Here is a 27,783-nt window from a genome sequence, read left to right on the forward strand (position 1 = left end):
TAATATTAATCCTTCAATGAAATGGTTAATGTTTTTAAACTTTGACCATTGAAAACCTACATGGAGATAATTATAGATAATAATAAAACAACAAATATTTTGGGTCACAAGTGTTCTTTAAATCCACCCCAGCTATCTCTTCATTGTCTAGGCTGGCCTATTTAAGTAAGTAACTACACTCTTAGAAAAAAGGGTGCCAACGGTTTCTTCGGCTGTCCTCATAGGAGAACCCTTTTGGGTTCCATGTAGAGCACCCTTTTGGGTTCCATATATTTTGTAATATTTTTTTTGTGTGCATATGTTACAGCTGTCTAGTGCCCGCCTGCATATTCGATGGCGAGGTAGGCAACCATTGGTTGATGCATCCAATTTAGCCACGAGAAAAATTATAACGCCGATAATAATTGTCATAATTCTTTCATCTCTTAGTGCCATTGAGAATACACTGAGCGCATCCGTTACTGTCATGCTTGCACCATTACTACAGAGAAAACTGATTGTTTCTAGCCCAAACCTTTTAAATCTATGATACATATTACCGATGCAAAGTTTTTTTTCTACTCATCTCACATAGGCAGGACAGCATTTTACATTCACGAACTATGTCACAGGCCGTTCTAAAACTACTCACAAGCCGCTAACTTTAAATAACCTAGTTCAGTCGTGTTACAGCATTAGCTAGCTATCTAACAACCTGAAAGTTATCATATTTGTTGGAACTTTACCAGTAGTAGGCCAACATTTGGTGTCACCGAAAGAAATGAAAAGCGAGAGCTTATTCAGGTGATGTGCTTTTAAAGTTGCAAGGATCCATATCTCTCTCAGATATTTGGTGCTACTAAACCTGCATAAATGTTTTTGTGCTCCTAAATTGATCAAGTTAAGAGAACATGCTGTACAAAAAAATTACATTGACTGGCCTGGGGGGTTTAGATACCAGAAGTCTAAAGGAGGCGTGACAACCTTATAAAACCATCGACTATTATTTGTAAGAGAGGTTGTCACTTTAGCCGAATAGAGAAAGAGCTGGAACTGACAGGCACTATCTAGTGACCGCTTAAACGCGCGTTTTGGGTGGTTCTGGTAAGCTCTGATAACAAAACAGTTTTATATCCAGCTTAGGTCATTGAACGAAAGAAAGCAAGACAATTAGGGAAACAATTATTTCACGCTGAATGGTTGGTGGGCTTTTTGCCTTCGCATTGTGCACGTGTCTTCTGGTGCAACGGTAGGCCTAATGTTGTCTTTGGCTAGTACCTACCCGTACTGTAAATCCTGGTGTGGTGCTGCTGTGCATTGGTTGTTTCACACTTCAAACTTCCCAACCACTCTTCCTTGTTTCTCTAAATTCCACAGACCATTTCGTGGACTATCAGCGGAACATTTTTGTGAGCTCCAGAAACCGAACATGACTGAAAATGGACTTGGGCACCGGGAGAGGGTGCTTAACGTGGACACCATGAACCCGAATGTAAAGCGGATTGAGTATGCTGTCCGTGGTCCAATTGTGCAACGTGCAGTGCAGATTGAAAAAGAGCTTAAAGAGGTACATTTTCATGTCTACTATTGGATAGAGATTTGCAATAATCGGTCCTGTTGCTTTCACAAACAGAGCTTTTGAGCAAGGGGTTGACTTTTTTCCTTGAGAGAATACAGCTCAGGTGACATGGAGCAAATTACCAGATGTATTCGGGCAATGGGAAGTTGCCCATTAAACTAATGTAGCAGGTGTAAAAATATACCAATTAGCTATAAGAAGGTGATGAAAAGTGGAATCCCTCCCACTAATTTAGCAAAGGGCCTCACTTCATCCTGGTCTCAGAGCATTTCGTATTCTGTACTTACACTGAAACACTCACTTAGTGTAACGTTTTGTATGGTATGTATTCATTTGTGGATGTTCATTCATTTCGTTTGATATTGTACAAATTGCAATTAGTAACATATGTTAAAATTGCAACTCATACATATGTTACGAATTTGCTAAATGTACTATATAGGGAAAGGGGGATACCTAGTCAGTTGTTCAACTGAAATGTGTCTTCCGTTTTTAACCCAACCCATCTGAATCAGAGGTGCGGGTGTAACGGATGTGAAACGGCTAGCTAGTTAGCGGTGGTGCGCTCTAAATAGCGTTTCAGTCGGTGACGTCACTTGCTCTGAGACCTTGAAGTAGTGGTTCCTCTTGCTCTGCAGGGGCCGCGGCTTTTGTGGAGCGATGGGTAACGATGCTTCGTGGGTGACTGTTGATGATGTGTGCAGAGGGTCCCTGGTTCAAGCCCGGGTATGGGGACGGACTAAAGTTATACTGTTACACGGGGGGCTGACTTAATTGACATCAACGTCTTCAGCGCCCAGGGAACAGTGGGTTCACTGCTTTGCTCAAGGGCAGAATGACAGACTTTTACCGTATCAGCTTGGGGATTCAATCCAGCAACCTTTCGGTTACTGGCCCAACGCTCTAACCACTAGGCTGGTAGCTAGGTTACAGTGGCTAGGTGGTTAACGGAAACTAACGTTAGCTAGCTAGCCAGAATTAACATATCATACGTTTTGCAAATTCGTAACATACTGACTGTTTTGTAATAGGTGTGTGTGTCACGAATGGAATGTCTCAGATTTACGTAAAGAATAATACAACATGCTTTGAGCCCAGGTTGAACTAAGATGTTTATCTATTTGAATGGCTAAAATATTCAGTGTTGAGGCCAGGGAGCTATTAGGCTACTTGTCAATTAGGCTATTCTAATTTTTTACTTTACATGGCCAGTATTTAATAGAGGACAATTCTAGCCAATTTCGAGCTCTTGACTGTTTTAGAACCAGAGAATGCAGCAGTGGTTTTATCTACTGCACACCGTGGATTCAGATAGAAGCCCAATCCTGTGGTTCATTGCCCTTAAGCTCAATTATATTCATTAATAACTTTAGTGAAGTGGGCAACATAGCCAAAACCTTTGTGATTTACAGCACCCTACTAGCGTGGAGGGACTGTAAGAAATACCTGGGCATTTCCTCACAAATATGTTCTCACTCGCCTATAGTAGGCAACCCAGACTTGCCAAAAGCCCTGAGGGATGCCAACTTTAATCTTTGGCATACTCTAGGAATCAGGACCTTTTCAGACCTATTTCATCAGAAAACCACTACACTGAAATCCTTTCAAGAGCTCTGCAGTGAATTCGATGTGCCAAGATCCCATTTTTTTTAATATCTTCAAATTAGACATGTATTTCCTCATTTACCTCCAAGAGGAGGTTTAGAACTCAGTTGAATGAAGTTGAAACCCTTCTTGTCACAGCACAATCCATTAAAGGCAAAATATCTTACATCTATCGACTCCTTTCTGAGAAAGGAAGCTCCTCCTTTACTCCTTTGAAAATAATCTGGGAAAAGGACCTTGGTCTGACTATCAGTGATGAGTTATGGGCGGAGGTTTGCGAAAGGGTATACTGCTCCTCTACCAGTGTAAAAATGAAAGAATCTAATTACACATTTTTGTACAAATTTTATTATACTCCTTTGAGACTCCATAGAATGAAAACAGATATGTCTCCTAACTGTAAAAGATGTACCTCTGAAAGTGGAACCTATATGCATCTATTTTGGAGCTGTAGAGAGATTGCCAGAATCTGGCAATCTATACATACTGCTGCACAGAAAATACTAGAGGTACAGTTTGATATGACCCCGTGTATCTATCTTCTTAATGCCCAGCAGGACTTTGTTCTTGATCCTGACAGAGAAAATTTGCTTATGACTATTACATACTTTGCTAAGAAATGTATTCTTCTATTGTGGGCCTCTAATACCCCTCCTACATTTAAAATGTTGATTGACCAGATTGTTGACTTTCTTCCTCTTGAAAAGCTCACTTATGACCTCCACAAGAGAGCCTAAGTTTGATAGACTCTGGTCTCCACTATTCAACTACATTTCAAACTGGACAGAGTGAACGTGGTGACTAGGGAAATGCGCAGATACATGTTGTGTAAGGTACTGTAAAACCTAAAAACGAATTATTGGCCCGTCGTCTCAGCGAATGCTTGAAATAGCTGATAAGAACCTTGATAGAGCTGCTGCAAGTGGTATATGTGTTTTGTGTGTTTTTATTTTAATGTAGTTTTTGAGTACGTGTGTATATATATATATATATATGAAAAATAAATGCTTTTATTTGACTATGATTCATTCTAATTGTATTTTTATAATTTTTTCAAATGTATTATTATTTTTGGACTTGTTCTTTTTTTAAAGCCTGTCACATCTGTGAATGTGTTTTGTTGGTTGATTGAAAAACAAGAAAACTTTAAACTTTAAATTGAAGAAAAAAAAAAGAAATTGTAGGGACAAGGAGGCCTGCGTCTTGTGACGTGTAGGTATGTACGGTAGGAGCAAGCCCATGTAATGCTTTGTAGGTTAGCAGTAAAACCATGAAATCAGCCCTTGCCTTGACAGGAAGCCAGTTTAGGGAGGCTAGCACTGGAGTAATATGATCATATTTTTTGGTTCTAGGCAGTGCTAAATACGGCTGCTAGAATCCTATTTAGTGCTTTATCCGGGTAGCCGGAAAGTAGAGCATTGCAGTAGTCTAACCTAGAAGTGACAAAAGCATGGATGAATTTTTGTGCATCATTTTTGGACAGAAAGTTTCTGATTTTTGCAATGTTACGTAGATGGAAAAAGGCTGTCCTTGAAACAGTCTTGATATGTTCTTCAAAAGAGAGATCAGGGTCCAGAGTAACACAGAGGTCCTTCACAGTTTTATTTGAGACGACGATATCAGCCCTAAGCTTATCAGACTGCTTTTCTACCCCCCCGCTACATCACCGGATTCCTGCCGCAAGCTCTGGACCATTACACCGGATCTTCGCAGCTAGCTAGTTGCTACCGAGTGGCTATTGTGGCTAACGCCCTTGTCCAGAAGCATGCACCAGTTATCCTCAAGCTAGCCTTGAGCAAGGCCCATATCCCGGCTAGCAAACGAAGTACACCAACTACAATACCTCTTTTACCAATTGGCCTGGACCCTTTGTCGACACGGAGCCCCGCCGATCCATCACTACTGGTTTGCTGACATAATTCGGCCGATGTGCTCTCAACCGGCCTCTGCATCGTGGATATTAGTGATGATCCATCTGCTAGCCCTGGCCCGCTAGCTTCCTGAATGCCGGGTCTCCCGCTCGCCTAGCGTAGTAATCGACTACCGAACTGCTCCCTGTTTCATCTATTACTGCTCATTGCTCAACTAGCCTACCTGGTTAAATAAAGGTAAAATAAAAAAAACTGAGTTAGCCAAATCAATACATATTCTGTAGTTAGGATGGTTATCTAGTTAGTCTGTTGTAGGCTATATTGTTATTTTAACTGCTGCGCAATGTCTCTCGCTCCTCTGGCAATGGCCCACTGGCAAAAACGCAGGTGATGCACACACCATTACTTTTACAGGATGTTTATTGCTGACCAGAAATGAGCTATAACTGGGCAAATAACTCGGTCTAGTCCTGCGTAAGTAACCTTCTCTTATATTATGTTTGGTTCCATATCATACTAATTTGAGTTGCACAGATTTACATTTACAATGCTATGTCTAGTCTATGAGACCAGGCTGCACACTTACACAACCCTGCATGCTAAATAAGTTGTGACACAGGCAATGTCAGACTCCCAGTCAACCTATTTACTATAAGGTTTTAAAGCGTTGCTTGCACAGACACGGTCAAATAGTGTAGCGCTGCATAATGATGGTGAGCTCTGGGCGGCAGGTAGCCTAGCGGTTAAGAACGTTGGGCCAGTAACCAGAAGGTATTTCATTGCTGGTTTGAATCCCCGAGCTGAATAGGTGAAACATCTGTCTTTGCTCTCCAGCAAGGCACTTAACCCTACAAGTCGCTCTGGGTAAGTGTGCCTGCGAAATGACTTAAATGTAAACATTTGAGATTGGTGAGGCTGATCTATGATAAGTGCTATGCTTTCCTTAGGAGAAAATACAAACACAGGCAAAGGATTAGTCTTTGTGAGGGGCTGGGATGTTCTCCTGGGCTGCACTGAATCTAATGCCCACTTGCTCTTTTGGACACGCTGCGTTGTTCTCTCAAGGCAGTAGTCTCCTAAAGGATTTTTACAACTAGTGGCGTCACATACGAATACAATGCAATCAACTGAAAGGAGTGGAGATGTCACTCCCTCTTATGGCTTGAGGTCGGGATAAGAACCAAATGTTTCAGAGTTGACATTGGATTGGTTTAGAGTAGATATTGGGTACGTTCGACATCCCTGTCTTTGAATTGGCTCTCTCCCTTGGGCTGGTCCGACTCTGTGTAGAGCAGAGTCATAGAGATCCTATTAAATTACTTAGACTGAACAAAAATATAAACTTAACATTTAAAGTGTTGGTCCCATGTTTCATGAGCTGAAAAAAAATAACCCAGAATTGTTCCATACGCACAAAAAGCTTTTGAAAGTTGTTTACATCTGTTAGTGAACATTTTTTCCTTTGCCAAGATAATCCATCCACCTGACAGGTGTGGCATATCAAGAAGCTGATTAAACAGCATGATCATTACATTACCTTGTGCTGGGGACAATATAAAGCCATTCTAAAATTAGTTGTCACACAATGCCACATATCTCGTTTTGATGGAGCATTCAATTGACATGCTGACTGCAGGAATGCCCACCAGAATTGTTGCCAGATATTTGAATGTTAATTTCTCTACCATAAGCCACCTCAAACAGTTTTAGAGAAATTGGCAGTTTGTTTAACTGGTCTCACAACTGCCGACCACGTGTAACCACGGCAGCCCAGGACCTCCATATCCGGCTTCTTCACCTGCAGGATCGGCTGAGACCAGCCACCCGGGCAGCTGATGAAACTGAGGGGTATTTCTCTGTAATAAAGCCCATTTGTGGGGAGAAACTAATTCTGATTGGCTGGGCCTGTCTCCCCAGTGGGTAGGCCCGGATCCCAAGTAGGTGGTCCTATGCCCTCCCAGGCCTACCCATGGCTGCGCCCCTGCCAAGTCCTGTTAAATCCATAGATACGGGTCGAATTTCAATTGACTGATTTCCTTATTATGAACTAACTCAGTAAAATTGTTGCATGTTGTGCTTTTTAAAATATTTTCAGTTTATTGTCACTCCTAAGTCTATGAGCAAAGTTCACTGGGCTTTGTGCCACGTCTTAACAGCTGAATACTGTCGAGAAGGTTCACCTTGTGAAATCACCCCAGCGCTTCTTTCTAAGGAGTGTCATAGGGTGCTTAGGTTAGCCAGAAAGTACAATAGGTCTCAAGTTGAACACAACTGCACCTGTTTTCTCTCCCTCCAGCCATAACGTATGTGTAATGAGCTTGATAAGCTACAGTTGGCTCATGCCATTGGTTAGTCAGCTGAGATACTTTGTCAGGGCACTGGCCAGTGCCAATTGTTGATAACTCAGCACAACAGATGGGACAAAGATCAGTATGGTTTGAAGTGGAATGGCACAATTAGACTTTCAATTGAAGGCAAGTATGTATTATGTCATGTTTTGTGTGGACTCAATACTTCAGACTGGTCAGTCATTTACACCTAGGCTGCATCCAAAGTAGACTGGTCCACTTCTGAGTGGAATGTGATGGCTTAACAGACGGCAATCAGGCTAGATTTAAACAGGCTCCTGTGTGAATAATAAGTGCTATTTGATTACCCTTATACAACACTTACCATGTGTCCCAAATCACATTGGCTAGCGGAAATGACACTGGCTGAAGCAGCGACCACAAATGTAATTTATTCTGATTTAATTCTGGGAATAACAAGAGTGTTAGTTTGACTGCCGTCGTAGAGTCCTAAGGGCCGTATCCACAAAGCTTTTGAAAGTGATTTCACGCGAGGCCCATTTCACATGATAGGCCTGTGCCTAAATACTTATAACTAGGCTAATAAATAAGCACGTCTTTCTATCGATTGTTATTTCAAGTTATCCCTTTTGGAGGATAAATTCGTCATGCCTTGAAGTTGGGCAATTGAAGACATCAAAGGCTTATGTTAATTTAGAACCCAATGTAATGACACTTTTCAAATGTTGTATGCAACATTATCGGCAAGTGACTTGATGCCCACAGTGTCAAAGCAATTTAGTTGTGAAACGGGGGTGACGAGTGTTTTGACATAACGGTAATTGTCCATTGCGCTTTTAATAACATCAGAATTCATAAAAAATGCATGCCTACATATTGGCCAATAATTAAGAGTAGGCAAAGTGATTTTATGTCAAGCAAATTATCTCACGTTTTCCCATCGCAACATTTTGATTGTACGGTCACATTCACTCCCACTGAGCACACACCGGTTGAATTAAGGTTTCCACGTCATTTCAATAAAATGACTTGACGTCGTGACTCGGTTGTCTGAAGCGTGCTATAGTGTTCACCGGCGTTGTCCATGCCTTATCGCGATTAGTTGTTCCCCGTAATTTGCAACCATGCAATGAGCGTCATTGTATTTCCTTTGCGATACCTGTTGTGTTTTACTAGCTGAGAAACATTTGAGTTGGTTTTACTCCTGGCAAAAAAAAATTCTGGGCAGTGTCTCTTTTTAACAGGATTCCTAGGATCTTTTCTGACATGCTTTGTGGATACAGGTCCAGACCTGTATGGTAATTACATTGAACAAAAATGTTGGTCCCAGGTTTCATGAGCTGAAATGTTCCATATGCACAAAAAGCATATATTTAGTTTACATCCCTGTTAGTGAGCATTTCTCCTTTGCCAAGGTAATCCATCCACCTGACAGGCGTGGCATATCAAGAAGCTGATTAAACAGCATGATCATTACACAGGTGTGCCTTGTGCTCGGGACGAAAGGCCACTTTAAAATGTGTTTTGTCACAACACAATTCCACAGATGTCTCAAGTTTTGAGGGAGCATGTAATTGACATGGTGACTGCAGGAATGTCCACCAGAGCTGTTGCCAGATATTTTAACGGTCATTTTCCTTACCATACGCCACCTCCGTCATTTTAGAATTTGTCAGAACGTCCAACCGGTCTCACAACCACAGACCACATGTAACCACGTCACCCATGGCTGCTCCCCTGCCCAGTCATTTGAAATCCGTAGATTAGGGCCTAATGAATTTATTTTAAATCAACTGATGTCCTTATGAACTGTAACTCAGTAAAATCATTACATTTTATATTTTTGTTCATTTATAGAATGAGGTTAATCAGTTGGTTAAAATAATGGAGATGACTCAAGTAAAACGATTCCATGCTGACTGTCAGCCAGGCCTAGTCTAAGCGGAACCAGTAGTGGTCTCTCTTGCCTTCTTTGATTGGCAGAAGTCATGAGATGCCCCCTGATATTGACCAATAGGAGGACATCGGGGAGGTCTCCTGTAGTTTTAGGTTTCAGTTAGGGGGACAAACAGAGTGGCTGTTTAGCTACAGCAAGTAGAGTAGTGTCATCTATAGTCCATATCTTTAGATCACTGAACAAAAGATGCAGCACTCAGACATACAGTAAATGCAGCATAGACATCACAGGCTGTCTTTAATGTTCTGTAGTGTGTAGCCTAGATAACACCTCAGGGACTACAAAAGTTAAATGAAAGTTAAACCCCACTAATCGAGTTGCTGCACAGTAGAAACATTGGTGCCTTATTCAGGGGCTTATCACATTATGCTGTTCAATGACTACTAGGCCTACCGCATCTACACAAAAGAACATGTCAATGTCATGTTACACACTGGTTCCACAATCTGCTTCTTGTCCCTGTTTTCTTGGAAAATCAAGCAGTTGCATTGCAAATTTCCATCAGTATCACGAGTTTGAATTAAATTATGAGAACTGGAGGGAAATGGAGTGCCCTTGAGCAGGGGCAGAATGAGAGGGAGAGAAAAGAGCGGGAAAGAAAGGCATTGGCACAGCAACCTTATTGTTGACTCAGATCGTTCCCCTCCTCCCCAGTCCTCCACACAGTGTGAGTATCACAGCTGTCCTGTCCCTCTTTGATAGCCTGTTGGCTTCTGGAATGATACAATGTCCAATGGTTGAAATAAGCAGAGGTTTTGAACCAAGTTTAGAGTTGTCATCTTAGTTGGCACAAGTTTTGCTGTTTGAGGTTGTTGTGCACTAAATCTGACTTTGTTGTACAGTGCATTCGGAAAGTATTCAGACCCCTTGACCTTTTTCCTCCCAAAATTACGTTACAGCCTTTAAATCTATTTTAGAATAATTGTTCCCCCCTGATTAGAGTGCTGCAGAGATGGTTGTCCTTCTGGAAGGTTCTCCCATCTCAGCAGAGGAACTCTGGAGCTCTGCCAGAGTGACCATCAGTTTCTTGGTCACCTCCCAGAACAAGGCCCTTCTCCCCCGATTGCTCTGTATGGCCAGCTCTAGGAATAGTCTTTGTGGTTCCAAACTTCTTCCATTTAAGAATGATTGAGGCCACTGGGTTCTTGGACCTTCAATGTTGCAAAAAAAAATGTTTTGGTATCCTTCCCCAGATCTGTGCCTCTACACAATCCTGTCTCTGAGCTCTACAGACAATTCCTTTGACATCTTGGTTTTTGCACTGTCAACTGTGGGACCTTTATCGAGACAGGTGTCGTGTCTTTGGCTATGCCGGAGTAAGTGATATGACATGCTATTCTATAAGATGATTTCTCCGTAATTAATATTACCTGATTGAGCTAATCATGTAAATGTAATTAACTAGAGAGTCGGGCACCACAAAATAATATTTATAGAGCTGTTATCTTCCGAAATAAACTCTTAAAAACCTAGTAATATTTCACATCAATAGCAGTCAATATTAATCGTCATCTTAATTCAGTCTCATCTGAAAATGGTAAATTCTTGGTTATCTGCACGAACCCTGGCTAACAAGTTGAACCAGCAATACAAAATTGTGTTTAATTATTTATTTAATTATTTATTTACTAAATACCTAACTAATTACACATAATTAAATCATAACTTGATTACAAATTACGTCATAAAGGAAAACGTCCCTAGCGGGTGGAACAGATATGACAGATTGTTACACAAAAGAAAAGGGTCTGGGTTTGAGTGAAAGAGCGGGAAAACTGAGGAACAAAGAGCAAAGCTGTGCTATCGTAAATACAATATCTTATGCATTCTAAATGACCGTCCATTTGGAAAAGGAAAATGCAATAAATATTTTATCTGACCTGCGCTTCGGTAGGTTGGTGGTAGATAGCAGGCCGTGCTGCCCAACCGAGTCCTTTGAAGAATGTCTCTGCTGGTAAATTGAATACGTTGTTGTAACGTCGTTGTGGGGTAGACGGGATACTCTGTCTGTTCCTTCCTAACCCTCGTTTGCAGCGGTTGTTGCTAACTCAACGGCTAGGAGGTATCACTTCTGTCGTGAATAAGAGTTCAAAGTTCATACCATTCGTAACCAAAGCTCATGCTGATGTTTGCTTCGTTCTGTAGTTATCTGAACCATTCTGACATCAGACCGTCGTCAAGGGCTTATATAGGAAGGGAGAGGAGGGTGTGTTTGAAAAGTTTTATAGCCCATGTCCCTTCACAGGGGCGGGCCACTGGCGGGCCGCAGAGCCCTACGTTATGAAAACCCAAATCTCACATTTTAGAAGCTAAAATCACATTTCATCCCATCACAAATAATTTCATATTCAAACATTTAAATTGAACAACAATTCCATGTGAATCCGATAACTCTGTGTAGACTTTCCACTGTAGAGTTTGTCATCTTATCATTGATGAGAATGTCTCAGATGACAACCGAACTGACATCATTAAGTACCACCGCATATGTTCAATTGGTCAGATTACCAGACTATAGTTAATTCCCCCCCCCCCCCCCCCCACCTTCTGATGTTCCCATAATCTCGATGTTAAGGGTTTTGCAAATGTAACATCAGTAGGGTAGAGAGAGGAAAAAGGGGGAAAGCGGTATTTATGACTGCCATAAACCTATCCCCCAGGCCAACGTCATTACACAGGTGTCTGCCTTTCCAAATCAAGTCCAATCAATTTAATTTACCGCAGGTGGACTCTAATCAAGTTGTAGAAACATCTCAAGGATCATCAATGGAAACAGGATGCACCTAAGATTGAGATCAATTTCAAGTCTCATAGCAAAGGGTCTGAATACTTATGTAAATAATGTATTTCAGTTTTTTTTTTTTATAATACTTTTGCAAAAAATTCTAAACCTGTTTTCCCTTTGTCATTGTGGGTAGATTGATGCAAAAAAACTAAATGTAATATATTTTAGAGTAAGGCTGTAATGTGGAAAAAGTCAAGGGGTCTGAATACTTTCTGAATGCACTGTGGATAACCATATCTGTGTAATAACTGTAACTCTGTGTTTTATTTGCAGGGAGTTAAGAAGCCCTTCACTGAGGTCATTAAAGCCAACATCGGTGATGCACATGCCATGGGCCAGAAACCAATCACATTTTTCAGACAGGTCTGTTAATTGTTGTTCTAAACCTGTGGTACATTTTTATATCCAAGTGTCCCATTATTACAGGCCAATGACTATTTACAAAATATGACTTGATCTGCTTTGTTCCTGTCAGGTTATAGCGCTGTGCGCGTACCCGGATCTCCTAGAAGACGACAAGTTTCCAGAGGACGCTAAAAACCGAGCACGGCGCATCCTTCAGGCCTGTGGAGGGGGTAGTTTAGGTGAAACACCACTAGTTCTACTGTAGGCAGGCAGTGTGTACATGCTGAATGACAAACATTGGATAAATATCCACTGAACTTGTATTTTTACTCCAGGTGCATACAGTGCTAGTTCAGGCATTGAGGTCATACGACAAGATGTTGCTAAATACATTGAGAAGCGGGACAGTGGAATTCCCAGTAACCCTGATGACATCTACCTCTCTACTGGGGCCAGTGATGCTATAGTGGTAAGAATGACGGTGACAACCTTTATTTTAATTTCCGGTCAATGGCAATTCGATCTACAGTACATGACTCTCCCCTTTCAGTCCTTTCTACCTCCCTCACATCTCCTCCCTCTGTCCTGTAGACCATGCTGAAGTTGTTGACGTCAGGCGAGGGGAAGACCCGTACAGGGGTGATGATCTCCATCCCTCAGTACCCCCTCTACTCTGCTGCTCTGGCTGAGCTGGCGGCTGTCCAGATCAGCTACTACCTGGACGAGGACAAGTGCTGGAGCCTGGACGTCAATGAGCTGAGGAGGGCTGTGAAGGCAGCCAGGGAGCACTGTAATCCCCGCGCCCTCTGCATTATTAACCCTGGCAACCCCACAGGTATGTGGAAAAGTTTCCGTTCCAAAACATTAGTGATCTGTGAGTCCTTTTTTATTTATACCCAATCTCTGTTCTGATTAGTGTACTCCCTTCACTGTGATAGGTCAAGTCCAGAACAGGCAGTGCATTGAAGATGTGATCCGATTCGCTGCTGAGGAGCACCTTTTCCTGATGGCTGATGAGGTCATTTAATAATAATAATAGAATCTCTTGTTTCTGGTTTGACCTTTCTCCCCCTTCTCTAAGGTGTTTCTTCTAGACTAGTTACTCAATATGTATAACTCCCTCCCTCTGTTCCTGATAGGTTTACCAGGATAATGTGTACATGGAGGGTTGCCAGTTCCACTCCTTTAAGAAGGTTCTATTTGAGATGGGATCTGAGTACTCCAGTGTTGTGGAGCTGGCCTCCTTCCATTCCACCTCCAAATGCTACATGGGAGAGTAAGTCTTTAGCTACACACCCATACATTCTCAGATGTTGACTGACTGCACTACTTGGCTCTTTATTAAAAAAACTTCCCTTTGATACGTTGGCTGTGAATGAAGTGTTCTCCAATTTTCTGCAAGGGATAAGTTAATGTACCATGTTGATGTTTGTCACTGACTGTCCTGCAGGTGTGGTTTCAGGGGAGGATACATGGAGGTGATTAACATGGACCCTGACGTGAAGTTGCAGCTGACTAAGCTGGTGTCTGTGCAGCTGTGCCCCTCCATCCCTGGGCAGGCCCTACTGGACCTGGTAGTCAACCCCCCCCAGCCTGACGAACCTTCCTACGCCACCTTCATCAAGGTCAGCATACACATGATGTGGCTGTTCAGTTAGGATAAATGTTCCATGAAGGTTATTACAGTGTAACAAGTGCTGTTTATTTTATTTGTATGTAAAATAAAATATACCAACATGTTGGTATTAACCTGACCTGTTTACAGGAGCGTACTGCCAACCTGCATATCCTGTCTGAGAAGGCCAAGATGACAGAGCAAGTCCTCAACACAGTCCCAGGGATCCACTGTAACCCTGTCCAGGGAGCCATGTACACCTTCCCCCGCCTCACACTGCCAGAAAAAGCCATCAACGCGGCCAAGGTCTCTCTTCCTCGCTCTCTAACCCCCCCCTCTTTACTTGTATTTAAATGATCTGCCTGTTTCTGATGCGCTTCTCAGTTGTTTTCTTCCAATGTTGTTCAACCCATATGCCCCCTGCACCCTCTGTGACGCTGTGTGTGTAGGAACAGGAACAGGCTCCAGACATGTTCTACTGTATGAAACTGCTGGAGGAGATGGGCATCTGTCTGGTCCCAGGGAGTGGCTTCGGACAGAGGGATGGAACCTACCACTTCAGGTTAGACCTGTTCACTGCTACTGTACAGTGTCAATGCCAGTGTTTAGTGATGGTTAAGGTACGATGATAACACCGTAAAATTCATTCTTTCTGTAGGATGACCATCTTGCCTGCAACTGAAAAGCTGAAGATCGTTTTAGAAAAGATCAGGGAGTTTCATAAGCGGTTCACAGAGGAGTTCTCATAACCCTAAACTCCTCCCCCAGATGCAGTCTGTTTCAGAAACCCACCCATCCTCTTCAGAAAATGGATTGAATAGCCAACAAAGGGTGCCAGTGAGTTACCAAGTGTCGTTGTGTGGCTGGAACTGGAACAGTCACCACAACACACCTCGTGTTGGAATATCTCCCCTCTAATGCTCGAGTTGACATTGCAAGGGAAGCACTGTTAAAAAAACGGTACTATTTAACATGGTGCCTGCTATTCTGTTTTAGCTTATTGTTTTTAATTGTGTCAGATAGCATCTGCACAGTGGCTGGTGGCACCTTAATTGGAGAGAACAGGCTCATAGTAATGGCTGGAACAGAATGTATGGAATGGTATCAAACACATGGTTTCCATTATTATGATCTGTTCTCCCCTCACCAGCCTCCTTTGCAATATGTGTGTGTATTTATGTGATGAATGAAAACAGATATCAGCTCATGACTTTTTTTTTTTCAGTTAAGAGTTTACTTGTCCTGCCAAGTATTTTACAGGTCATACAGCAACACTGGTCCAAACTAGTCCAAATATCAGTAAATGGTTGGTGGAGGTGTGCTTCTATTGCACGACAGGAGTGCAATGGATATTGCGTTGAGAAGAGTACTGTGTCCAATGAACAGTCTGACTGTAGCTACAGTATATATATTTTTTTAGGGACTAATGTTGATTGTATCTAGAATTGTATAAATAAAATAAATGTATTTGTCTACTGTATTGGTAGTTGAAAGACAGATTGTCAACTGAGTTTACTTCTACAAAGAGACTATTTACTGCATTCTCTGACAATATTTATGTTAATGTCACTGACTATAGGAGTTGAAAAGACGGCACAAACAGATCTGGCTATACTACATATATCATATTTTGTAAATGTGTCAAAAAAAACATGAATGCATGATTGGGTTACAAGGTATGTCAAACTCTGTCCACCAGGAGGAGACACCGTCACTACTTGAATAACGGATCCACTTCCAAATGATTGGCATACTGAGACGCCAATAGAACTTTAGACAGTCGCTATTGTTACCAACCCAAATGCAGATGTACTGTTGGTAGGCGGGCACGGAACAGGAAATGGTCTTAATGAATGATGCAGTTTCAGCTCCACAGTGCAAACGTTTGTAAATGATCAATATTCAGTTATATGTGTATTAACATGCACTATTAGATGAGTTTCAAACAAGACGTTTGTTTTACTGGACTTCTGAAATTTCATCCCAGCAAATAATATCCATTGACGGTAAGCCTAGCTTGCTACTAACTGTTAGCTAACGTAACGTTAACTCGTGATGAACGCCTATATATATATATATATATATATATATCCAATCAAATAAAAACATTTTTTTTCAATATCTACACTATAGACTTTCCCAGTTATATTTTAATAAAAGGATAGTAACTACTATTGGCCATAACTATCTACGTAGGCAGGCCCTTCGACCATAGATGTGTGCTAACCAGCTGGCTACCATTTCAGCTAGTTACTATAGCTGTTACACCTATTTATTACCATCTCAGCTTTCATGACTTCTGCCATCAAAATGCTCAAATCCAGCCAACAATAGTGTTTTATTGTAGTTATTCCATGTCACTATAGCAACGTATTCATCACTAAATGCGGTTTGCTGCATTTTCTCTGGTCTGTGCACCCTTTTCTGTCCACAGCAATGGGGGAGGTTGAGCTGTCCTGTCTGGCCTATGTGAAGATGTACCTGCACGGCTGTTTGTTTCCACGGTGTAGTGTCAATGGGCTGCTGTTGTCGTCCAGTCCAGCAGGTGGTGCTGTGTGTGTGACGGACTGTGTTCCCCTGCTCCACTCTCACTTACCTTTGGCTCCCATCACCCAGCTGGGTCTCACACAGGTAACCATTTAATATCCTGAGTGGTCTTCACTGTCAAACATGTGTCTGAAATGACCAATACAGTTAGCCTAACTACTCGTCCTTACCTGGCAGTGGTGCATGTACATTGTGGTTGTCTTTTGACTTAATGTATTTGTTATGTTGTAATGTATCATACCTTTTGCTTCAGGTGGATGTATGGTGTGCACAGACACAGCAAAGGATTGTAGGATACTACCAAGCCAACGCTTGTGTGTCAGACAACAGGTGTGTCCCATAGTGGTCCAGCTTCACCTCTGTAGATGTTATTTTCTCTATTAGGTAGTTTGTGGCTGATAGCCTGCTTATCACATGCATATGCTGTCATGCACTGCTGTCATTGTAAAATAAGAATTTGTTCTTAGCTGACTTGCTTAGTTAATTAAATAAAAATATCACCTGTGTTAAACACTAACCATTCCTTCTCTCTCTCCTTCGCTGGGCAGCCCTACGCCATGTGCATTGAAGATTGCAGATAAGATTGCCGAGCAGTGTAACAATGCAGTTTTGTTAATGGTAAGTATCCACAAAAATGTAGTCTAAATTCCTGTGTGTGTACATGGTCACAATGCAAATTTTGGGTAAATCTTTATGGTGTGTGCCATCTACTTATCTCTGATCTATGTGGCTATTCAGATTGATGGTGGAAAGATGTCACCTGACTACAGGGTGCCTCCCATAGTGATGTATGAGCGGAAAGACACCCGCTGGACCCTCAAAGACAAACATACGTAAGAGCTGGCCATCTCTGCTATCCTTCTTTCAAGATACTGTAGTTAACTACAGTTTGCTTTTCTGTTAATAGCACACCTTTTATCAATTGCATATGACTACATACATTGCATCTGAGTGAGCATGGAACTAAATTCCAATAGTCAGTAGCTAGGTGTCCATCTAAATGGTGACAGATTTTCATGCGAATATTCTAAAATCTGCATAAAAACAATGTGTATTTTCCCACCAGAGATGTTTCCATCAAATTGACTCGTTGCAGATAAAAGGCTGTGTGTGATGACCTAGTGCACATAAAAACAACTTGTGGTTAAATTCCCATGTACCGAAATAATAAAAGTTAAATGGGTTTATCACATTTTCAACTCTTCTGATGGTTTTGTCACAAAATGTTGCGTGTTATATAATGAATGTGCCCACTCTGGTCTTGGCACGTGTGCTCTAGCCAACAGCTGGCAGATAGTGCGGGTATAGCCTATGTAACAGTATAACTTTAATCCGGGCTCAAAACAGGGACCCTCTTGCACACACCGACAACTGACACCCATGCAAGCATCGTTACCCATCGCTCCACAAAAGCCGTGGCCCTTGCAGAGCAAGGGGAACCAGTACTTCAAGGTCTCAGAGCAAGTGACGTCACCGATTGAAACGCTATTAGTGCGCACCACTGCTAACTAGCTAGCCATTTCACATCGGTTACACCTACATGAGAGTATTAAGGACAAAAGAGAGATTATCTTTGTGAAATGGCAGCCAAGCATGTCACCAGAATTACACCCTCAATATTTATTGGAAAGGAGCATAAAGCTCATCACTGCACTTTCACCATCTTGTGAAGTATATCATAACTTATTTAATCTGTTGCCTAATAAATTGCATACTTTCCCAAGTCGTAGTGGGAGGACAACATATCATATCGCCTACTCCAAGTTTACTTCGATATGGTTATCAATGTGCATAAGCGTTTTGTCATTTACACAATTTTAGACAAAAAGATCCCACCTTGTCTAGCATGTTTTGTCAACATTTGGAAAGTGCACCGCCAAATGTAATGTTTCCATCAGGCCTGTCGTGACATTTTTCATCTGTCGTGTACTTTAATTGCATAAAAAGGTTGGATGGAAACATGGTTAGTGTTAGTACCTGAAGAGGGATGTACAGGTTCATTTAAAGCTACCTTTGTTTTTCTTCCAGGATAATGCTGCGGCAGTGGGAGGAGACTCGGGAAATAGCCAATCAGCTGCTGGACTCTGGAGATCACTCATTATTAGTGGATTTTGACAGCCATTTGGACGACATCACTAGGGACTGGACAAATCAGAAACTCAATGCCAAAATAGCAGAACTTGCCTCACCAGCCAATGGTAATGTCTGAAATAAGTTTGTGGTTTAATTTGTTACTTTGAAAAAGTTTGAATTATTTGTCTTAAACCTACTGATACTGCAAATTTTAAGAATATTTTTATTAACATCTAACAGTCAAATAAGCGCACATCATCCAAGATAATATGAAATACATTTAATGCGGTCAGACAGAACATTGAATAAAAGACAAGCATAAATAACAAATATTTACAGTTTGACAAATCTGTGCAGTCTTCCGGTCTATCAGTCAGTGTTCCTTGTCAAACCCAGTAGCCATGTTGTTATCCCACTTACAACTGACAAAGCTGTGCTCATAGTTCACTGACTGCTAATGGCATCACATTATGTGCATCCTGTCCCACTGCTTTCAGTGTGTAACCTTATATACATTTATTAAACTACATCTACAAACTACTTCAAGTGTTCATGTGCTATGTTCATATAAATATCCATTCGCACAATACTAACAGATTAAAAAGTCTGAGGCCGGCCATCACCTTGTGCACTTAAAGGATTAAGTAGACCTTATATATAAACATACTTGATTTGTGCAATAGAGCAAGATCGAACAACAGATTGCCAGTTCAAAGGTGCAGAAAACAACCTTTCAGACATGATCCCTAGAACAGTCTCCACACACCATAACCCCAGAACAGTCTCCACACCTGCTTTATACTGTGGCTTGTGTAATTTACTAATTGCGTAAACCTGTAAATTGACCTGCCATGCAAAACTGGGCCAATCTCATTACTAGTCCCAACCGTAGGAAGTTAGTGTTAAGTGCTGACTTATGGAGAGAAGATAAACAAAGTCACTTGCGCTTGAATACATACTTGCAAACACATTTAAGAGTCCAATGTCTCTAGTGAAGGAGCCTGCTTCAAAGTCTAGGAATATTAATGTCCTCTATAGAAATGTGTGTTACCACTTTCAGAAATGGAAGGCAAGTTTGTTTCCCGCCTCATAACGGTTGGCATGGTGATGATCAAATCACTGACCTTCAGCCTACTATGGCTTCAGAGCCTGTCAGTGTTTCTCTCATATGCAACTTAAAACAACTTGGTCAACAGGTACACCTATGTAAGCAACATTTGGACACGGAGAGGTGTCTGACGCAGTACCAGTCAGCATTCAAAGACTGCAACAAGGAGTAGAATTATCTGACTCCATATAAAAGTGAGTTTGGAACATCAGTATAACATCACAAGTTGATAAAGGGCAATACTGAGGGCAAAGCCAAAGTTACATCTTCCATTCCATGTAGTGCTATTCAGACAAGTATTTAGTGCATCATGTGTATACCTTAGTATCAGATCAGAGTGCTTCATTTAAAAAAAGACTAGTCAATTATACAAGATGTCCTGTGATTGGATGCTAAAGGCCACTTTTACGTGCTATCCCGCCCCCATTTGAAGTTGACATTTTTAAATGTTTAGGGTTTAAGGTAGGGACGTCCCAAGGATCTCGGATAGCAATGAACCTGATACCAGGTTGATGGTGACCTCTCCTGATTCGTTGGTTATGTTGCGGAAGTAGCTCATTGACTCCCGGAAGTCTTCAGCTTCCTTGACCTGCTGCTGAGCCCAGGGTAGGGTTATCTGGAGGAGAGGGGGTGGGTGGTTCAATCCCTCTTTATTTCACAGGGACAAATAAGGTGTAGCAATGCTGTACTTTCATAAACCTTAGGGATCTATTCAATCTGTAAAGCTGTTAACAGATTCCCCGATTTTTATTTTATTTTATTTTTTATATATTTTAAAGGTAATTTCAGATTGAGCTGACAAATGCAGTCTTCGCTAAAGCAGAAACATTGCCTTTAAATTTCAATCATGCTGTAAAGCTGAACTTCTGCGATGCAGATTGAATAGACTAGTATTAACATTCTACGGTATGCATTTGCTACACCTTTTTGTTTACATTTGAACAGGTTTAACAGTTATTTTATGAGTAGGTGGGAACGGCTTAGTCAGCTGTACCTGTGTGATGATGAGTTTGCTGGATGGGTCCTCTTTGTCACTGAAACACAAGGTGAAGCCACACTGAGGAGGGTCTCCCCCGTGGCTGCTGAAGTGGTCTAGCTCTAAGGAAACAGTCAGTAAATACACACTGACTGCTGAAATACTCAAATCCATTAAGGGGACAAAAAATAAGTGGTGTGATCCTCACCGAGAGAGTGAACAGCCCCATGTCACTCACCCATTCTGAAAGCCTCTCTATCGAAGAGCCGCACGGGCTCCACAGCATGGTTCATCTTGTGCGGTCCCGCCGTGGCTGAATGTGGCCCTGTCCAGAACACCTGGCCCTGGCAGTAGCGCTTAGCATAGACCCCTGTTCTCGTGGAGGTCAGGATCACCCCTTTCTCCATGAAGGGCAGCAGGGTGGAGAGGACCTGGAACTGGGGCCCGATGCTGGAGGTCAAGGTGGAAGGGGGGTCGGGCAGGGGGATGCGGGGGAACCCAGCCACCATCAGGGTGGGGGGAACGGGCGACGAGGGCAGATAGGCGATCCGGACATCGCTGCCCATGACCCCACGTTTAAGCACCTCCTCTCCCATGTACTTCACTAAGACATGGAAAGAGTCCCGGGCTGGGGGAGAGAATGAGATTGAATGAGAGACAGCAGACTGCATTTTCAGTGTATGTGATGAAAAACAGTTCTGATATACTCTGTCTAGCATTTACTGCAGCATCAGTAGCATTACCTCCAGGTGGAGGGACGGTCTCGATCGTGAAGTTCACCTGGATCTCATTGACTGCTAGAGGAAGACAACAGAATGTCAAGAGCATGTCAATCAACCACATGCTATTGGAACTCCACAGAATGAAGAGACTGTGGCTGAGAGATCCAGCATCAACTAACAGAGATTCAGTGTCTGACAGACATGACATTGCGTTAGTAAGACATAAGACTTACTCCCAGCACTCTTCACCATGACCGAGGGCTGATCAACCTGGTCTAGCTGGATTGTAAGAACACTTTCCTCAATCTCCTGAACAGACTGATAAATAGAAACATCAAACATGTCGGTGAGAGACTGACATAATTAATAGAGATGCATCCAAAAGTTTCTATAACTTGTTTCCATTGGATTGTTATTTTCCCCTCAAAATGCCAGACCTACCATGGTGATTGGTAGGGAGGTGGTAACCTCTTTCATCTGCTTGACCTTCACCACCTCTTCCTCTGCCTCGATGTCTGAATTGCGGTTCCTTCTCTTCCTCCCCCCTGCTCTGGCTTGGACCTTCATGTCAACACTCCCCAATGCTGTGAAGAGAAAAGGGACCATAGGTCACGAATTTGTTTACTGCCCTGCTTTGAAGTTGTCTCCATAGCTACAAACTATATGGAGATATTGTTGTGCTAATTTGCACGGTTGACTCTGGTATGACTATGAACCTTTGGACTGACTGAGGGAACTAGAGTATAGAAGTTGGCAAATATTTCAAATGTCAATCTTCTCAACCTTGAGTGAAATTTAAAGAATGTATGCGGCTACACCCAGTTTCTATTGCCAGATCGTAGGTATGATGTTGTTATAGATGTCTACACAAAGGATCAAAAGATAATTGCTGGAACATCTTAGCAGAGGGGTAGAAATAAACATAGTTTCACAAACTAACAGCGTGTGTGCTGGTCTCACCTTGTTCGTTGATGGGTACGAGGCGGTAGACTTTGTATGGTTCGGATATTTCCAGCTGTGACCTCTCAGGTTCCTCTCTGAACTCCGGGCTCTTATTGAGAGCAACTCGCAGCCGCGTCTTCCAGGAGGCAGGGTCCGCATGACACCCCTCAGACAACTTCCCCTTAAACACTGCCCACGCCTGTCGAGGAGTAGAAAGAGGAAGGCATTTAGACGCAGGAAGTAATATCTACTACTGTGTTTTTAATAGATAATACATGACGAGCCTACTGTAAAATGTCAATGAACTAGTAGTCATAAAGTTGTTAGTGTCAGGACCTTGAAGATGGCACCATCCACTTCGCTGCGGAATTCTTGTTTCCCGGCATGTTTCCATGGTATACGAAACATGGTCTTGTCGTCGTCGTCCCATATCAGGCCAGGGTACTTCCCACTGCTGACCTGCACCAATACATTCAACAGGATGTGGTGAGTGTTGCTTGGGAAACACTCGACCCATTTCCCAGACAGTACATTGACTCTACCTATCACTATGACATACCAGCTGAAACACTCACTGTAATCAGCTGTTACAATTAACACACATTTGACTATTGAGCCCATCCTCCACAAACACTCACCTGTTCTACCATCCAAGCGCGTAGTCTGCGCGTGGAGCGAATTTTCCCAGATGCCATAGCTGTGAAGACGCAGTATAACTTTATTTGAGTCTAGTTTGGCAATACACATTTTTGTGTCTGATAAAAACGATACACTATACAATGGAAAATAAATAAACCAAACAGAATACATGAGTGCTAGCTGTGAGGAGTGTGGTAGTGCATAAATAACAAAAGTTATTTTCAGCTGTTTGAAGATGGTGTACAAAACCGGAAGTAAAAAGAATGGATATACAGCTTATCAGACTTGCTTTCAATGAAAATGACATATCCATAACTCACATTTCTATATGAATTTGGTCGGGTCGCTCACATTGTTACTTACTAGACTTTTAAATCATTTATTATTGGTGAGTAAATATTCTGCCAAAGATGGTTTGACTGTGATTACACTTAGAGACGATACTATTGTGTAACGACCCTGGGTTTATAAACGCGGAAATCGGCTCTGCCCGCAGGAGCATTCTTTTGCGGCACAGTCGATAGCGCGCCGGACCTCGGGCTCGATACCTGCTCCCTGCTGTTTCATTACAATATATTTAATTGTATATTCATGATAAAGCATGAAATAACTACATTTTATAAATGCAGCAGACGCTGATAAGCGCGACTTACAGTAGTGAGTGCATACATTGTTTTTGTTCGTACAGGTGCCCCGTGGGAATCGAACCCACAATTCGGGCGTTGCAAGCGCTATGCTCGACCAACTGAGCCACATGCGACCTAATCACGTTGATCATGATCCTAAAGTAATTACTTTTTATTCTGCATCGGTTGGTATGAAATATATATCAAACTATTCGTCTCCATCTAAAAATAGCGAACTAAATAAATCAAGATTGCTCATGAAGCGAAACCTACATCTTTTCCACAGATTTAGAATGATTGTCATTAATGTATGTTATTGGGTGAACTGGTTTCGCTTACCTTAGGTTGCGTTTCCTCCGTTTCCTAACTACAGCTGAGCGCACCCCCGCATAGCACTTTGACTGGAAATCCAGAAGTTGTTTACTTGCCTCGCAGAGCAGAAGGGGACGTTCCTTTTCCCAGAAATCACGTGACTTTACAGAACTAACTTAGGTACTGTTGTGACGCCAGGGGGCAACATATCGCTTAAAATATGGCCTATGCTCAGAAAGTCGTCTCCCCAGGCAGAGCCTCCCACAATTAACACCCGAATGCATAAAAAACACCAGACACCACTCAGCCCTCAAATGAAGTGGACACTTCAAATCAAATTTTATTGGACACATACACATGGTCAGCAGATGTTAATGTGAGTGTAGCAATGCTTGTGCTTCTAGATTCCAACAATCTAACAATTCCACAACTACCAAATACACACACACATCTAAAGGGATGGAATAAGAATATGTACATATAAATAAGGATGAGCGATGACCGAGCGGGATAGGCAAGATGCAATAGATGGTATAAAATACAGTATATAAACTAAGCAAAAAAAGAAATGTCCTCTCACGTGTTTATTTTCAGCAAACTTAAGATGTGTAAAAATGTGTATGAACATACAAGATTCAGCAACTGAGACATAAACTGAACAGGTTCCACAGACATGTGATGAACAGAAATGGAATAATGTGTCCCGGAACAAGGGGGGTTTCAAAATCAAAAGTAACAGTCAGTATCTGGTGTGGCCACCAGCTGCATTAAGTACTGCAGTGCATCTCCTCATGGACTGTACCAGATTTGCCAGTTCTTGCTCATGTTACCCCACTCTTCTACCAAGGCACCTGCATGTTCCCGGACATTTCTGGGGGGAATGGCCCTAGCCCTCACCCTCCGATCCAACAGGTCCCAGACGTGCTCAATGGGATTGAGATCCGGGCTCTTTGCTGGCCATGGCAGAACACTGACATTCCTGTCTTGCAGGAAGTCACGCACAGAACGAGCAGTATGGCTGGTGGCATTGTCATGCTGGAGGGACATGTCAGGATGAGTCTGCAGGAAGGGTGCCACATGAGGGGGGAGGATGTTTTCCCTGTAACACACAGCATTGAGATTGCCTGCAATGACAACAAGCTCAGTCCGATGATGCTGTGACACAACACCCCAGACCATGATGGACCCTCCACCTTCAAATCAATCCCCCTCCAGAGTATAGGCCTCAGTGTAACGCTAATTTCTTCGACGGTAAACGCAAATCGACCATCACCCCTGGTGAGACAAAACCGGGACTCGTCAGTGAAGAGCACTTTTTGCCAGTCCTGTCTGGTCCAGCGACGGTTGGTTTGTGCCCATAGTCGACGTTGTTGCCAGTGACGTCTGGTGAGGACCTGCCTTACAACAGGCCTACAAGCCCTCAGTCCAGCCTTTCTCAGCCTATTGCGGACAGTCTGAGCACTGATGGCTGGATTGTGCGTTCCTGGTGTAACTCGGGCAGTTGTTGCCATTCTGTACCTGTCCCGGAGGTGTGATGTTCGGATGTACCGATCCTGTGCAGGTGTTGCACGTGCTCTGCCAATACGAGGACAATCAGCTGTCCCTCCTGTTTCCCTGTAGCGCTGTCTTAGGTGTCTCTCAGTACGGACATTGCAATTTATTTCCCTGGCCACATCTGCAGTGCTCATGGCTCCTTGCAGCATGCCTAAGGCACGTTCACACAGATGAGCAGGGACCCTGGGCATCTTTCTTTTGGTGTTTTTCAGAGCCAGTAGAAAGGCCTCTCTAGTGTCCTAACTTTTCATAACTGTGACCTTAATTGCCTACCGTCTGTAAGCTGTTAGTGTCTTAACGACCGTTCCACAGATGCATGTTCATTAAATGTTTATGGTTCATTGACCAAGCATGGGAAACAGTGTTTAAACCCTTTACAATGAAGATCTGTGAAGTTATTTTGATTTTTATGAATTATCTTTGAAAGACAGGGTCCTGAAAAGGGGACTTTTCTTTTTTTGCTGAGTTTACATGTGAGATGAGTAAACATTATTAAAGTGGCCAATGATTTCGAGTTTATGTACAGTCGTGGCCAAAAGTATTGAGAATGACACAAATATTAATTTTCACAGTCTGCTCCCTCAGTTTGTATGATGGCAATTTGCATGTACGCCAGAATGTTATGAAGAGTGATCAGATGAATTGCAATTAATTGCAAAGTCCCTCCTTGCCATGCAAATGAACGGAATCCCCCAAAACATGTCCACATGCATTTCAGCCCTGCCACAAAAGGACCAGCTGACATGTCAGTGATTCTCTCGAGTGTTGACGAGGACAAGGCTGGAGATCACTCTGTCATGCTGATGGACTGAGTTCGAATAACAGACTGGAAGCTTCAAAAAGGAGGGTGGTGCTTGTAATCATTGTTCTTCCTCTGTCAACCATGGTTGCCTGCAAGGAAACACGTGCCGTCATCATTGCTTTGCACAAAAAGGGCTTCACAGGCAAGGATATTGCTGCCAGTAACCTAAATCAACCATTTATCGGATCATCAAGAACTTCAAGAACTTCAAGGAGAGCGGTTCAATTGTTGTGAAGAAGGCTTCAGGGCGCCCAAGAAAGTCCAGAAAGCTCCGGGACCATCTCCTAAAGTTGATTAATCTGCGGGATCCGGGCACCACCAGTACAGAGCTTGCTCAGGAAAGGCATCAGGCAGGTGTGAGTGCATCTGCACGCACAGTGAGGCAAAGACTTTTGGAGGATGGCCTGGTGTCAAGAAGGGCAGCAAAGAAGCCACTTCTCTCCAGGAAAAACATCAGGGACAGACTGATATTCTGCAAAAGGTACAGGGATTGGACTATTGAGGACTGGGGTAAAGTCATTTTCTCTGATGAATCCCCTTTCCGATTGTTTGGGGAATTCTCAACTTTTGGCCACGACTGTAGGCAGCAGCCTCTCTGTGTTAGTGATGGCGGTTTAACAGTCTGATGGCCTTGCGATAGAAGCTGTTTTTCAGTCTGGAGAGCCTTGCGGTTGTGGGTTGCTGTACCAGGCGGTGATACAGCCCGACAGGATTCTCTCAATTGTGCTTCTGTAAAAGTTTGAAGGTTTTAGGTGTCAAGCCAAATTTCTTCAGCTTCCTGTGGTTGAAGAGGCGCTGTTGCGCCTTCCCCACACTGTCTGTGTGGGTGGACCATTCCAGTTTGTCCGTAATGTGTATGCCGAGGAACTTAACCTCCACTGCTGTCCCGTCGATATAGATAGGGGGGTGCTCCCTCTGCTGTTTCCTGAAGTCCACGATCATCTCCTTTGTTTTGTTGATGTTGAGTGAGAGGTTGTTTTCCTGACACCACACTCCTAGTGCCCTCACCTCCTCCCTGTAGGCTGTCTCGTCGTTGTTGGTAATCAAGCCCACTACTGTTGTCATCTGCAAACTTGATGATTGAGTTGGAGGCGTGCAAGGCAAAGCAGTCATGAGTGAACAGGGAGTACAAGAGGGGGCTGAGCATGCACCCTTGTGGGGCCCCAGTGTTGAGGATCAGCGAAGTGGAGATGTTGTTTTCTACCTTCATCACCTGGGGGCGGCCAGTCAAAGTCCAGGACCCAATTGCACAGAGCGGGGTTGAGCTTGGAGGGTATTAATGAATAGCATTCTTACGTAGGTATTCCTCTTGTCCAGATGGGATTGTGCAGTGCGATGGCATCGTCTGTGGACCTATTGGGACGGTATGCAAAATGAAGTGGGTCTAGGGTGGCAGATAAGGTAGAGGTGATATGATCCTTGAATAGTCTCTCAAAG

General features: G+C 42.8%; 3 protein-coding genes across 8 annotated transcripts; 2 read left to right on the plus strand and 1 right to left on the minus strand.

Moving 5' to 3' along the window:
• Positions 1-244: 244 nt before the first annotated feature.
• LOC109899279 (alanine aminotransferase 2-like) lies at positions 245-15,538 on the plus strand. Of its 4 annotated transcripts, none has more exons than XM_020494347.2 (12): positions 245-341; positions 1,357-1,546; positions 12,359-12,448; positions 12,561-12,669; positions 12,766-12,899; positions 13,022-13,265; positions 13,369-13,448; positions 13,570-13,706; positions 13,881-14,055; positions 14,196-14,351; positions 14,495-14,607; positions 14,704-15,538. In XM_020494347.2, exons 1-12 carry the CDS (start codon positions 334-336, stop codon positions 14,792-14,794), a joined length of 1,527 nt encoding a protein of 508 aa, XP_020349936.1. In that variant the 5' UTR covers positions 245-333; the 3' UTR covers positions 14,795-15,538. The 4 variants fall into 4 exon arrangements, with proteins under 4 accessions (XP_020349936.1, XP_020349934.1, XP_020349937.1 ...); XM_020494345.2 differs by lacking the exon at positions 245-341 and adding an exon at positions 829-1,228; XM_020494348.2 differs by lacking the exon at positions 245-341 and adding an exon at positions 968-1,083.
• A 169-nt stretch (positions 15,539-15,707) lies between these two features.
• Positions 15,708-19,205, plus strand: LOC109899281 (ER membrane protein complex subunit 9). Its single transcript, XM_020494354.2, has 6 exons — positions 15,708-16,051; positions 16,480-16,676; positions 16,846-16,922; positions 17,141-17,210; positions 17,331-17,425; positions 18,621-19,205. The coding sequence occupies exons 2-6, from the start codon at positions 16,482-16,484 to the stop codon at positions 18,799-18,801; spliced, it is 618 nt and encodes a 205-aa protein (XP_020349943.1). The 5' UTR covers positions 15,708-16,051; positions 16,480-16,481; the 3' UTR covers positions 18,802-19,205.
• On the minus strand, positions 18,931-24,180 carry LOC109899280 (interferon regulatory factor 8-like). 3 transcript variants are annotated; one of them, XM_020494350.2, is made up of 10 exons: positions 24,018-24,180; positions 23,052-23,110; positions 22,750-22,872; positions 22,432-22,612; positions 21,913-22,055; positions 21,705-21,789; positions 21,493-21,546; positions 20,988-21,377; positions 20,768-20,871; positions 18,931-20,389 (listed from the first exon to the last, which is right to left on the minus strand). In XM_020494350.2, the coding sequence occupies exons 2-10, from the start codon at positions 23,106-23,108 to the stop codon at positions 20,231-20,233; spliced, it is 1,296 nt and encodes a 431-aa protein (XP_020349939.1). In that variant the 5' UTR covers positions 23,109-23,110; positions 24,018-24,180; the 3' UTR covers positions 18,931-20,230. The 3 variants fall into 3 exon arrangements, with proteins under 3 accessions (XP_020349939.1, XP_020349941.1, XP_020349942.1); XM_020494352.2 differs by having other exon boundaries at positions 21,493-21,543; positions 24,018-24,135; XM_020494353.2 differs by having other exon boundaries at positions 20,768-20,807; positions 24,018-24,135.
• Positions 24,181-27,783: the final 3,603 nt, after the last annotated feature.

This window comes from Oncorhynchus kisutch, linkage group LG11, assembly GCF_002021735.2.
Source record: "Oncorhynchus kisutch isolate 150728-3 linkage group LG11, Okis_V2, whole genome shotgun sequence".
NCBI classification, from domain to species: Eukaryota; Metazoa; Chordata; class Actinopteri; order Salmoniformes; family Salmonidae; genus Oncorhynchus; species Oncorhynchus kisutch.

Excerpts from the sequence above, each read along its gene's own strand:
- LOC109899279 (XM_020494345.2), top strand. The coding sequence starts at position 1,176 with ATGGTTGGTGGGCTTTTTGCCTTCGCATTGTGCACGTGTCTTCTGGTG. Across the intron at positions 13,266-13,368 it reads TAACCCTGGCAACCCCACAG|GTCAAGTCCAGAACAGGCAG; the intron begins GTATGTGGAAAA and ends TCACTGTGATAG. Across the intron at positions 14,352-14,494 it reads AAGCCATCAACGCGGCCAAG|GAACAGGAACAGGCTCCAGA; the intron begins GTCTCTCTTCCT and ends CTGTGTGTGTAG.
- LOC109899281 (XM_020494354.2), top strand. The coding sequence starts at position 16,482 with ATGGGGGAGGTTGAGCTGTCCTGTCTGGCCTATGTGAAGATGTACCTG. Across the intron at positions 17,211-17,330 it reads ACAATGCAGTTTTGTTAATG|ATTGATGGTGGAAAGATGTC; the intron begins GTAAGTATCCAC and ends GTGGCTATTCAG. Across the intron at positions 17,426-18,620 it reads ACCCTCAAAGACAAACATAC|GATAATGCTGCGGCAGTGGG; the intron begins GTAAGAGCTGGC and ends TTTTTCTTCCAG.
- LOC109899280 (XM_020494350.2), bottom strand. The coding sequence starts at position 23,108 with ATGGCATCTGGGAAAATTCGCTCCACGCGCAGACTACGCGCTTGGATG. Across the intron at positions 21,547-21,704 it reads CATGGTGAAGAGTGCTGGGA|CAGTCAATGAGATCCAGGTG; the intron begins GTAAGTCTTATG and ends GTCTTCCTCTAG. Across the intron at positions 20,390-20,767 it reads GCAAACTCATCATCACACAG|ATAACCCTACCCTGGGCTCA; the intron begins GTACAGCTGACT and ends CCTCTCCTCCAG.